Source organism: Harpia harpyja, chromosome 11, assembly GCF_026419915.1.
Source record: "Harpia harpyja isolate bHarHar1 chromosome 11, bHarHar1 primary haplotype, whole genome shotgun sequence".
NCBI lineage: Eukaryota > Metazoa > Chordata > Aves > Accipitriformes > Accipitridae > Harpia > Harpia harpyja.
In genome coordinates, this window is record NC_068950.1 from 38,708,337 (window position 1) to 38,722,386 (window position 14,050).

Consider the following 14,050-nt stretch of genomic DNA (forward strand, 5'->3'; position numbering starts at 1 on the left):
GGAAAGCCAGGAGAATTGCCAGTTTTTTCAGAGTCTTAGCAGGTAGACCGAGAAACCATGCCCATACATGTGAAGTGTTAGACGGCAGATGAGAGTCTTGTGAATGTGTCCCAAAGGCCACTGCTTGAGGCAGTGCCTAGCTGCTGAAGCAAAGACTGCTCCAACATCTGTGTCTAGAAGAGCAGGCTGGTGATGAGAGAGCAAGGGCATACCCAGGTAAAGGGATTTTCAGATGCCACTTGGTATGTGGTCAAGAACTAATGTTTTAGTTACACATTAACTCTCTAAAACAAAGTTCTCTACTGCCAAGAGGAATATTTCATATCCGAGTTTATTACTCCCATATTTATAGGAAAATGGTAATCCAATCAGAGAATAAGTTAAATTGCCTTAGAAGTTTCTTGATTTTTGTTATTCTGCCCATAACTAAGAAAAAACACCCCTTAATCTTTGCTACCAAAGAGCTGATAATTTAATAAACACATTAAAACCATCAGTATGCTATGTTTTCCTTCCAACTCTTTTTCTGTCTTTGCTTTTTAGTATCTATTTACATAGTATATAAATTACTTTATAGAAGAAAAAACTATTGTTCTTCCCCTCCTCCCATAGACATCAGTTCTATCCATCACAGACCATGGCTATATTTGAGATTATAATTTGTGTCCATGGAATTAATTCTGGTATCAGAAACCCAGGAGTGTGATGCCATGAAACTAGCTGGATCCAAGGTGGCAGATTAGAACACACTGTTTCTGTGCAGCATCTTTAGAAATGTCATCATTAGAATAAAACCGGAAGAAAAAAGCATGATGTAAAGATATTCTTAGTCTGTCACCACTATTCTCTGAAGTTCTAGAAAGTTTCCTGAAACATGCAGGTCCTCCAACATTCAGGAGCAAGAAAGGGACCAGAGATAAGCCACCAGCTTAAATAAATGCTGCAGCCATTTCCCATTTGATTCTGATGGTTTCTCATTTTTCTGACAAGCCAGTTCCTTCTCTGCAGACTGACAGAACTCTATAACTCTGTATTTAACAAGGGACAAATAGCTTTTGTGATCACTAAGCGGTTAAAGACCTGAGACGGTTGCTTCCAACATTACTGCTCTAGAGACAATGACTTAATTGATTCTGTGATGCTGCTGACTATCAAAGACTAAAAACATGCAGATTACACTAATACTGTAACATTAAAGGTAAGGTTTTATTTAGCTTTATATACCTTTTGTGCAAAGGCACCAGCGAACTCAACCTTCACATGAACACACACAGATTCCAAAACACACTAACAAAATCACCCTGTGTGCAAAACCAGGAATACCCATAAGAATTTTTAACAGTGTGAAAAAGTAATGTGCAGAGTGGGGAGGGGAATGACCACTGCATGCATGTACACAGTCACAGACATGGGCAACTTCCGTATGCATTTCTGCAGCTGCTGAATCTAGCTGCCATCGTGACCAACAGGCCAGCATCTGATTATCTTCTAAAAGGTCAGACTATTAATTATCATCCAGGCTTTAAGGATATTAAATAGCTAAGCACAAAATTCACAATGGTTGTAACACATTGGCTCTTTTTCTGCCCAACACAAAGTAAAATGCAGAAATCTTGCATTATTTGTTCTTAATCAAATAAAGATTATTGAAAATAATAAAGATTCCTAAAATAAATGTAGAAATAAATGTAAGTGATCAGATATCACACTGAAGTTTTTTCTTAAAGCAGCAACTCCAGCTGCTTTTGCAGCTTAAAATTTAATTGAAATATTGCTTTGCAGCATTTAATTCAGAGCTTGGCTAGACTGCTAGCACCCTAAGCACTGATGCTGACTGTATAAATTTTAATCCCTGTAAAACACTTGTAAAATTTAAATTTTCCAATATTCTGGAAATTCAATGTCATCCTTTTAAATAAAAATCAAATAGATTATTTTTAAAATCCACTTATGTTAGGCAAAATTAACTTGAGGCAATATTCTTCCCAAGCTGGTAATTACTGCGACTCTTAAGAAGCAGCCCCATATACTAGCCCTTTTAATTCAGCCACTTAAGTTTATTAATTTGCAGTGCTACAGTGTCTTCTCTAGTTTTAATTATACATCAGATAGCCTTGCTACAAAACAAAACAAAACAAAAAAGAAAAAACAAAAGAAGAAACCTATTCTTTTGTAATATTTTTCATTTAAAACTCCATGCAGGCTACATATCCTAGGAGCTGGCACATTTATATAAATACACACGCCTACACCAACCCACATTCATATAGAAAATACACTTCAGAGTACATTCTTTTTCCTAGCCACCAATTTTTTTTCTTTTTACTGAATGAGTGATGTGATCTAAAGACTCAGTAATCCCACTGCCATTAAAACACCACATGGTGCAATATCAGGTGATCGAACAATAATTTTGTGTCTTATTTACCTGGACCTCACTTGTCCTCTGCTTGATGGTATCTTCTTTCTCCTTCAGGTCTTGCTCTACATTATTCTTTTCCCTAGAAGACCAGCAAACAATGCAAGAATACTTAAGAACATCAGCTACAGCAGGTACAGTTATCCAGCCCCCTAAGCCTGTATCTCTCTTTAAATACATAGTGAAACATTAAACACAGAAGATGTGAGGGATTTCTGCTTTCCAAATTATTTACAAGACAGAAGCCCACAGAAGTGTTCTGCATAAAAAAAACCCCCTGTCTTTTCACCCAACTGCACTTCACTGATAAGAATGGCTCAAAAATGGAAGGGGGCGGGAGGGAGAAATCAATGAAATACTGTCTCCAGTGATCTCACTGTTGCTATGGAGCACTTGTCTAATGAAAACTGCTGGGAAAAGTGGGAGGGATTGCATCAGATTCCATCTATTAACCCCTGCAACCACAGTCATTCCTATGCTAACAGCAGCTAGAAAACATTTGCAGCAGGCCAACCTAGCTGATTAATGGACTCTGCCTATTAGATTTTAGATATATCTGTTGGTAGGCTTAGTCAGAAGAAGAAGAAAGGTTAGCTTGCTGTAATCACTGTCTGCTCAGAGACTCCATATGTCGTTATTTGCTGTGTCATATCAAGTCTGTCTCTACAGACATTTATTCAAGTTTAAAAGTGACTACTAATGACAGGGGAATTATCATCAATAAATTCTTGGCAGTCAGACATAACAACAGCTTTAAGAAAGGGAAAAAAAACCCAACATACAACTCAGAAGTGTTACTGTTTTAAAAAAGTCCTAAGTGTTTATCTCTAGACAGTATATGGAATCTTTTCTCCTTTCACAGATACAAAAAAGCATTAAGCTTTACAGTTTTAACGCTATGTTCCGTATACAGATATTTACTTTCGTAAAGATTTCATCAACAAATTAGCACACATGTTAAAAGTTAGAATTTGAATGATAAACCTAACATTTCTAAATGAAATACCATAGTGAAAAGCTATGATATTACTAGTACATCTTGAAGTTAAGGTAGCTTCATATTTGATTGCCAATCTGCTGCTATTAAATCTAAAACTATTAATTTTAATCTTTATTCTTATCTAATACAGAAGAAAGCATTTCTGTCTCCAAAGTAAAGCAGGTCTACTCGAAGTCCTCTTAAGCTGAGGAATTCTTGTTTACTGCTAAACCGCATACAATGGAAAATAGAAAAAATCCAGATGTCACAGGTGTTAAATGAACATTTGATCTGAAAAATAATTACTATAGATTATGTTCTGCTATTATTTATCTCAGTATCTGATTAAAGAGCAACTTGCTGATTGTGCCCAAAGGGAAAGTTTAAATGGAAGGAAAAGGAAATATGTGGAAAGAGGGACTTTGAAGAACAAGGCTAGTTATTTTGTTAAGTGTGAACCTTCAAGTTACATAAAATTCCTCACTCTCCATTCATCAGAAAAAAGTGTCATAGAAATTCTAAGCAAATCTTTACCATTTCCATCAAAGCTACAGCACACTCTTCTAGCTCAAGAAACTAGTATTTGTAGCACGGTTGCACTTAGATACTTAAAGCATTGCAACACAGGGTTGAAACAAGTTCTGTTGATTTTGCCTTCCGTAACTTTCCATGAACAAAGGGTCTCAATCTCAATAAAGCACTTCCATGGATCTAAATACAAGTCAGGCTGAAAAATACCTTCAAGTTCTCAGACACACATCAAGCACAGCAAACATTAAGGTATATTATTCCTGATTGAAGATAAAAGAGAATAGTTGACTAGGTAAACAAATACTTGTTATTTTTCCTGCTCGGGTATGAAAACTGAGCAGGAAATAGAAATGCAAGCAGGTATTTATGCTTTAATACACAGCCTTTCCACATTACTGTCACTGATATGCCTAAGAGACTGTCTGAGATGAAGATCACTTCCCTTTTATTTCAACGGAAGCCAGGTACCTAAACCTTGCAATCTGGACTATGCTAAGCCAGCAACAGGATACAATACCCACCCACCAGGCAGCTTACACTGGCCAAATCACAACACAAACAATGAATTGGAAAAAATCAAGTGAAAGAAGTATTGTCAGGCAGAACAAGAAAAGCTTAGGCAGCAGTCTCAGGCAAAGGAAAACAAGCTGAGTGTATATAGTCTACACAACACATCCCCTTCTCCCTTCCCAGTAATGCATCTTTGTTTCAAAAAAGAGACAACACAGACCTACTCAATTCACTAATTCTTCTGAATGCCTCCATTTCTTTTACAAACTATCTGGTATGCCCCTGTAGGAATGCTCAGCAACTGAAAGAACCAAAAACAAGTAACAAAATTGATTTATTGGATATGACAGATTTCCTGGATCATAAAGTCCCTTACCACATCAACACTTGGAAAAAAAAAAACCACCAACAAAAAAACCAAAAAGAACTGTGGTCTTGCCAACAAAGGACACTTGTAACCAATTCAAGTCAATTTATGAAAGCAATATTATTTCCCTATGTATTTTAATAGTAGTCAGGTCAGGAGAACCTCATATCAAAGAAACTAAAAGCAATTATTAAAAAAAACCCCAAACTAATAGGTGGTTTCTCCAGGGCAGATACTTCATGATTTACAACCAAATAACCTTAGTAAATCCCTAAGTTTTATACTAATTCGTGAACGAGTAATTTATAAATGGGAGCCAGCACATTGCAAATATTTGTTATAGCTGACAACCATGGAGTCCCCATGTCAGTAAAGGCAGTCAAGCCAAACATGAAACAACACTAGGCATGCTTCTTGACGGCCAACACTTAGAACCACCTTAGTTACAAAAGCAAAAAATCATACTGCTTTGCCATAATAAGTGACAGATGACTACTCACAGAGTTGGTAGCGTTATCTGCACTCACAGCTGCCCAACATTTCTTATTTTCACATACATTTGTAATTTTCGGAATTCCTAGTGTAGTAGTACTTCAGTTTAGCAACGCTAGAAAAAATGCCTAGAGATCGCCTTGTTTCTTCTCCCCTTTGTTCCCTGCAACCTTTTCAGCTGCAACAGCTCAGTTACTTCCAAACCAGAGGTTAGAAGAAATAATCTAGCCTACAGTAAAACTGTTACCATTGCTTTGCTAAGAAGCTGTAGATCTCTGAACTTTGAAACAAAGGCCTGATGCGAGTGTACGGCAGGGAGAGGTTGCCCTGTTTTTCTGGGGATGTTTTGCTGTTTCCTTACTTTTGAGAGACCAACTTACCAGCTTTATGGTCCTTTTAACCTGATTTATATTCAAGACAATATAACTGTTGCTGTCCAACATACGTGAAGAATGGCACCTCTGGTGAGATACACTAAGTTAAGCTCAACTGCTTAACACACTTGGAGAGGAATGTAGCATTGGTAAAGCTTGAAGAAATTCCACTAATATGTGGGCCATAGCTAGCTTTGAATGCACAAAAGCAAAGCAGGGTTTGCTGGGGAAGAAAAAGGTTTTATGGCTCAAAAAAGAATATTAAGAACATCTGGTCTAGCCTCCCACAATGCTGATCAAAAAAGCTTCAAATAGATTTCTAAAAATATAGTGCAACTGAAACAGAACTTACAGGCAGCAGTGCTGACAGGCTCAAAATGGTGCAGATTCCACAACGTCCCTAGGCAAATCATTCCCCCACCAGAGGGGAATTATCCTCGCTAATAAGTGCTCTGCATTTTATTCTTCATCTGATCCTCAACCTCCACCTTCCTGACATTGTTTTTGTTGAATTAGATTAAAAAGCTATTGGCTACCAGAAATCTTTCCCACACAGACTGTAGAGCCACAAACACATCAGCTCTGTATTCTTTGCTCAGTCTCAAAAAGCTATGTTTACCACACGTTGTCATTCTTTTGGGCATTTCCTCTGCTGCCTTTTTTTTTTTTTTTAAGTGCACTTCAAAAATAGATTCCGTTTCTATTACTGGGTCTCAGATATGCAGCTCTGGTGGATACTTCTCAATGGAATCATGGACTAGAATTATTGAGTTCTACAGCTGAACAATATACCTTGTTTAATAATGAACAAAAATAAGTTCAAATTACATTTTTATATGATAACTATCAAGACTGAAAGTGTACTTCACTAGTTGTTACAAAAAATGTGGAATTGCCAAAGATGAAAAAGTTTTCTACGTTTACCACAAAGATTAATCTGTTGCCTCGCATTGCTACCTGTGCTTAGGGAAGGTGCAGAAAAGTACCAAAATAACACTTCTACAGTGGCTAAAGGATTTCTAAGTAATCAAAAAATTAATTTTCTTGAAAAAAATAAAAATGAAGAAATTTTACTTGAGCCACAACTCACTTTATGACATTAAGTTTGCTATAGTTCTCATTGAAACCACACAAACCTCTTACTATTATACTTCAGTTTGACGATACAGGCTTAAGCCTCTGATTGTTAATCCAGTTCTGTTCTCAACCTCTAAATCATATCAAAGTAAATTTCCCCTTCCTAAAAATAAATACATACTAATAGTTGCCCCTACCATATCTTCAACAATCTAATATCATTCAAATGTGTCTTAAATAATCGTCCAAGTATATTTGCTACTGCAGAAATGGAAGCAATGCCTTTCCGAAGGCTATGGTTCCTTCATACCTCACAGTAAGAGAAGAAAAGAAGACACAAACAAGACTGGCTTGCATATTAGGCTGCAAGCCCACCTACTGAAAACCAACTTCATCTAAAAATTAATGCTAGAGAACAATTTATTTCCCTCTGAAATACTAACAGCAAATATACATGGCTGTAAATCATATTTCAGGTTAATAAAATGTAAGAGTCCAAAATTGGAATTAATACAACCTAAAGAACAACCGAGGAAGGCAGAGCAGGGAGAAGTGAGGAAGCAGTGGGAGTAATAAGAGGGAGAATAAGCAGTTGAAGTGAAAAAACATTTATGTATTTAGGAAACAGACTGTGCTTTGACACATTGCCAAATTAAATCATTCCTGCAAGTGACATGAATAAGACAGGCAGATTTCATCATGACAAAGCACCCTCACTTATAAAATAGTAGAATTAACTGTTCTTCATAGAATTTTTGGTAGATTTATGATAGAACCAAAAAAAAATCACTAAAGAAAAATATCTGCTATGTCTTGAGAGTATGACAAAGACAATACAACATATATGGACTTCATTTTCTTAGTCACTTGAAGGCATCTTCTTAATTACCTTAGAAATAATTAATGGAACCCAAATGTCTGCAGACCTCAAATTAAAACAATTTTTCTCAGTGTAACAGTTTGTTTTACTAAACAGAAGAGAAGCATGTCCACCTTTACCACCATCAAAACCCTAGCAGAGGTCCATATACAAACTGTCATCTTCCCACTCTCTATCCTACATACTTGATCTTTCCCATCTCACTTCCTTACTGCCACTAGAAAAAAGTACTTAGAATTCCCTCTACAAATCAAAGACAACTAGTACCGACTAGTATCATGGTTCAAGCATCCTAAAGATCTGCTCCATTCTCATCTGCCAGTGAAGATGAACAAGTGAGAATATTTCCATCTCAGGATACTAAGATATGCAGCTCTCTGAAACATACCCAGAGGCATGATAGACAGACCTTTCACAGTCTTGCTGTTATTAAATGCACTCATCTGAGTGAACAAAGAGTAGAAGTATTAAACAGTATTACAGACATTTACAGACATGCTAACCTTTTATTTTAGCAGACCATTACCACCTGGTTTTCTCTAATGCATTGAATTATTTTTTAAAAAACAGCAAGTAGCACAACTGAATCTAAGGCAAGTATGACTATTTCTCCTTTACCTACCTCTGCAGGTCTACTATTTCATTGTTTAATGTATCGAGTTCTTTAATTGCAGAAAAATCTGCTACAGAATTCGGTCCTTGAGTACTCTGAAAGATAAAAAAGAAATACTGTTAGTTTATAGTTTATGCTGTCCAACAACTATGTTTACTTTTTGTGACAGCATGAGCTATCCTCTTGTAACAACTGTTGGTAGCATTGTATTTCAAATCTGCAATCTTAAAAAACCCAAAACAGTCCAGATGCTACGTTAACAGAACACAACACATATCCAATGCATCTAATAATTCAGACAGAGTTTGTCTCCTGTAAACTCTTGAAGACATCTTCCACAAAAGCACAAGACCACCTGATCATACAAAAAAAAAAAAAAATCTAGTTCTGAAATAAGCTTTATCTTACAGTTAACGTTTAGCTGGCTTCCTAGCATTCATTTAAGAGTGGTTTGGTTTGTTTGCTACTTTTATATTTATATTTCATCACTTTGGTGATCCTCCTGTTGCAGAGTATAGACACTTATTTGCAATGATTTAAGTGATATCAAGCTAGTTTAATGTGAACCTCCAGAGCACTGAATGAAACTTTGATAACCAAAGTCATAGGTAAGTTACGCCCATGAGTTCCCATTTACTTAACATCTTTATAATAATAAGACAACGACTGTAATACAAATTATTTGTTTCAAAGAAGTACACATAAATGACTAGAGAACAAATGCTGAAGACACAAATTAGCAAATGCTGTAATTGTTCTACTGTGCCTTATCACAACATGAACATGTTTAGGAAGCCATAGTCACTTTAACTACCTTCTATAAATACATCAGTTCCTTCAAGTCCTGAATAAAGTCATCCAGGACAAACACAAAGTTCAGAGGAAAAGTATATACATATAATTAAAAAAGGCAAGTGATACACAAAAGTTTTTAAATGCTTAAGTTTGTCTAAAGATAAATCAAGATGCTATTAACTATGTGTTTATTCAAGCTTATACTCTGGAAAAAAAAACCAAGAAAACAACAAGAGCCAAGAAAAGACCTAAACAGTAAGCCTGAGCACACTGCGGCAGAAAATATTATTCAGCAGAACTATAGATTATTCATGCATACTTTACTACAACAAGTGACATGAAATGAGAATAAAAAAAACCCATACAGCTATTCTGAAACTGGTTAGTGTACAGCTTCTCAAATGGGCAAAATAGCTATGAAGTTCAATCCTGTTCTAAAGGAATTACACAGGAGTTTTGCAGAGTTGCTCATGGTGTTCCAATGAGAAAGTTTTTACTTCTCCTAGGAAGGGGAGAGAAGGAAAACATGGAACTATTAGCTACAAGTACAAATTCTTTCCACACCTCCTTCTCTCATCAGTTAAAGAAATTCTGCACACTAACACCAGCATCAAACTTGAACAAAATGTAGTTCAATCTTATTTTCAATTGTTCAGGATAACTGGGGGGCGGAGGAACATAAAAGCCAACATTTTTAGCTTCAATATACAAGTTAACAAAGACAAAAGTTAGAACTACTTGCTGCCATTTACTACACTGCAACATGCATGTAAACAATGCTTTGAGTTTTTAACTCAAAATAGCAATAAAAGTAAATTCCTGTCAAAATTCTTTAGGAGGAACTTGCATGTAAGTTTAAATTTTATGGCTGGTAATGCAAGTGCAATTTGATGACTACAAACAGTTCTAGGAAAAGAAACACAGCAACAAGTACTAGACTGCTGCCGTACCCCATTCATGGGATCTGCATTCAGGCCTCAAAATTGAAATAAAAGTTACACTACTGTGGTAATAAATGTCTGTAAGGAAACCAAACATTCCATAACAGCAACATACATACATATGCATTCTGAACATCTACCAAGAAGGATCACAAGTTAACTTCCTGTACTCCAAAACCATAATGGATTACCATTATACTTACTGATATTTCTGCTACTACCTTTATATTGGTCAATTCAGAAGATGAAGCCTAAGGTTTTTGGGTTTTTTTACCATGTAAGCCACGCCACTTCAAGAAAACCAGCAAAAAGTCTATTTCTGCCTGTTGCTCTTATCCTTTGGGTTCAATTCTTGAGCAACGATCTTGGACAAACAGGTTCTTTCATATCAACAACATCTCTTTTGAAAAAGCTCAAAATAAGCTGAAGGTTCAGCTCAATCTAGTAAAACAAATTCTTGGTAAGGATTTACAGAGCTAACTAAAAGCTAACTTACCTTCTTTCACAGTATTCTTACTCTTATCATTAATGTTAGTAATGCAAAAAACCCATATATATCGCACTGATGTCTTTGAGAGTTCTAAAAAAAATAATTTACACACACAGAATAGCAGTAAACAACACTGATCTCATCTAATGTATTCTAATCACTAAATTTTCTGCAATATAATCAGTAAAACCATGTGTATTAGTCCTAATGATAACTGTCAACTGTCACATTGGGGTACTACTCTGTCACCACTTCCTCAGCAATTTCAACAGGATAAGACATAGCATTTTCTCTTTTAAGTTTAAACAGCACATATTACCAACAGGTAACAGCCACAGAGGTCTGGATTCAAGGAAGAACCTTGGGGTTATTCCCAGTGATCAACACTGGAAATCAGCAATAATTTGAGATCGCAACATACTGTGACACTTCAGAGAAGTGCTGTGCTATTTCAATGATTATGTAAGAGTCTTAGAAGGATGTTCATTATTAAACCGACAGACAGTAAATATTAGAAAAGCAAAGATTCTCTAACCTTGAGAAAGCAGAGTTAACAAACTGACAGAATAATAAGGATGAAAAGCAGAGTGGTGCAGAATGGAAAAAACAGTCCAAACTAGAAAAGAGACATAGAAAGGAAAGCAAACATACAAAAAAGATTAGTAGAGTTGCAAATAAAGCAATTACTTTTTAAAAACAGAATGTAAAAAGAAATTAGATACCAATTACAGAAACTCAAAAGTAGTGCCAAATTTTGAGTTTCATTTTTTCAGGTGCGAATTTTTCATTCTGTTTAAGAAAGTTGTAGAATTAGATCAATGTTTTGCACAACCAAGAAAAGGTAACTCGCATCAGACTTCATGATGTGTAAAACATGTAAGAATTTGTGATGACCTTTACCATTCTGATAAATACAACTTGAACTGCTGAGGTACAGCCTACTGCTGGATTAAGATAGATGGCAATCAACAGACTATGAAGACATTAAAACTATCTGTGAAGTATAAAATGGAGGACCATTTACTTTTATAACTTTAAATATATAATTCTAAACTGTATTTAGTCCACATTGTTTCCAGACTTCTTAAAAAAGATCAGTGTAAAAAAAAAGAGAACTGTGAACTCATTAAGAGAAAAACATTGAATTTGCGCACATTATTTCAGATGCAAACTAAAATGTCTTTAGATAGGCAGTAGAAGGATTATTCTTTCAAAATAGAAAATAATGCTTTCTCAACATAAGATCTCTCCGCTTGGTTGGCAGGCATAATAAATGACAGCTTCATTTTGAAACATGGATGGAACAGTTTTTGGTCAATTCTTTGCACCTAAGACTTGTTTTCTTCCTGATATTATGATAAATTTTATGTATGTCAGTACTTGAGGTGCTTCTTGCGTAGCCTTTGAAATTAACATTCTTTGAGATTTATAGCAAAAACACCAAACCCATCCTTACCTTCAGTAAACTGACACCTCTGTCTGAAGGTGGAATCATCTCTGGAGTCAGAGCCTGAGGTGGATCAATGCCCTTTGTTAACTTCTGATTAATTAAATAGAAAGCCAAAGCAAACTGTTCCTTTGAAAGCTTTCCGCAGTCCTTTGTGTCACAAAGCGCCCTGTACAGAGAGGCACATGAAATAAATCACATCCTCATTTCTGCAAGCACAGCCCTGTTTATTGTATTTGCTGTCATTTAAAAATGTGAAAATTGCTAGTGTGTATCTCCTCTTGTAAAAAAATGTAATATAGAAGTAAGGCGTGGTAATAAATAGGAAACATTACTCAAACATACACAACCACTTTCTCTTTGCACACTAAGGTCCACAGCTCTGTTACAGCAAGTTCTGATCTGGTGAAAGGCAGAATCAGGGCTGTAAGTCACAAACACCACCTGAGTATCTGTAACTGAAGTGCCTTCTAAATTAAAGAACTTTTCAAAGCCAACACAAGTTTATCTAAATTTTCCCGAATTTCCTATATTAGAGGTTGTGTTAACCATACCTTGGGGAAAAAAAAAAAAAAAAAAAAAAAAAAAGAAGTTTTTCCTATCAGAGTGCCCCGCAATAGCTTATAGTGGGGAAAGAATTAAAAAAGCAGTGGGTGTCACTACTAGCTCTAATGAAAGACAAGTAAGTTGTAGAATGAGATGGGCCATAAGCCTCGCTTGCTAAGAATTTTATACAGATGATTCTCTTGACCAGCATATGGATAGTATCAGTGTTTAGATACACAGCAACACTATGATGCCTTTAAATACACAGGTTTAGCTGAAATGCAGTATTTGTTTGTAACAATCTGTGTTCAGGCACTTTACCTCCTCTCCTAAGACATGATGCGTAGCATAAACCTGTTTTCCCCCAATTTCTGTCCAAAAGTAGAAGCAAGTAAGTTACCACTGCTTATACAGAGGCCATGCTATTATATACAAAAAACAACTTTCACTTTCCAGAAATGTCAACATAGCACTTTTCAAAAAAAGTGCTAGGAAGGAGTGAGAACCATGCCATCATCTAAACAGCTGTCATGGGAAAAAAAAAACCCTACCAGATATGTGCAAGAAGAGCAGAAGGCAGTCCCGTCTTCAAGAATAGTTCTCTGGCTTCCACACCTGACACAAATCCATCCATGTCCTTGTCAGTTTTCACAAAGATCTCATCATACTTAATTTTGTCTGCAGGCGATACAACCCACTGAAGCGGGTGGTGATGGAAGGGGAAAAAAAGAAAAAAAAAAACCAAAACAACGCAGAATACTAAGATATACGCAGTTCTGTTTTCAGATAGTTACAGAGTTACATAATTCAAGGACTACAGCACAAATTTTAAAAGTGATATAGGTGCCTAGTTCATGAACCAGTTTTATCCTCCAAAATACATATGCACAGAGATCCACAAGCAACTCCAAAAACAGAAGCAAAATATTTACATCAGTGAAGCACCAAGGCTGGTTGGTACTGCTCTGCCTCTTTGCCTATACATTAAAAGCATTCCCTGGAGCCCAGATTTCCTCCCAGCATGGGGTTGTGCCCTCATCACTGTGCTCAGGCACAGTCCTGCTTACTGTCTGGCACTATCAATTTTATTCCTCTTTACACAGCTGGAGACCTTTAGCTGCAGGGACCACTCAAGCCCAGACTGTTAATAGTTGGCACATTCTAAATTGTAGAATTTGCCTCCAATCAAGGTGAAGATGGGAATTAGAGCCACTTCTCTTACTTCAGCAATTTTTCCAAACACTAAACTACTTTAAAGATGTTTGGGTTTTTTGAGTGAAAATGGCTTCAAGTGCATGCTTATGAATGCTAATTAATTTCAGTGTACAAGGACACTTAACAGGTGAATCCCAAATGGTGCTGTACACAAAACATACACTGAAACACTCATCCAGAATGGCACTGCTTTGTAATACATACAGCAAGAGTTACCATCAGTCAGGCAGATTGCCAGATGAAAACCTTGGCACCTCCAGAACTAAGATGCTAGTTTCTTACTGATTACTCATATTTGAGTACCCAAATGTCCAAGCAGCATCTTATGCATTAAGTACTACAGTTCTTACCTCAGATCGCCTTCTCAGTTTTTT

At 36.2% G+C, this 14,050-nt stretch overlaps 1 protein-coding gene across 4 annotated transcripts in view; it reads right to left on the reverse strand.

Annotated features, from left to right (window-relative positions):
- The window catches only part of EPS15 (epidermal growth factor receptor pathway substrate 15), a 52,446-nt gene that overhangs the window by 19,534 nt on the left and 18,862 nt on the right, over window positions 1-14,050 (reverse strand). For all 4 annotated transcript variants that reach the window (XM_052800971.1, XM_052800973.1, XM_052800969.1 and 1 more), the window contains exons 10-13: window positions 13,013-13,158; window positions 11,925-12,084; window positions 8,252-8,337; window positions 2,429-2,501 (exon numbers count right to left, since the gene is read on the reverse strand). In XM_052800971.1, coding sequence (XP_052656931.1) covers window positions 2,429-2,501; window positions 8,252-8,337; window positions 11,925-12,084; window positions 13,013-13,158 — 465 coding nt within the window. The remainder of the gene's footprint in view (window positions 1-2,428; window positions 2,502-8,251; window positions 8,338-11,924; window positions 12,085-13,012; window positions 13,159-14,050) is intronic.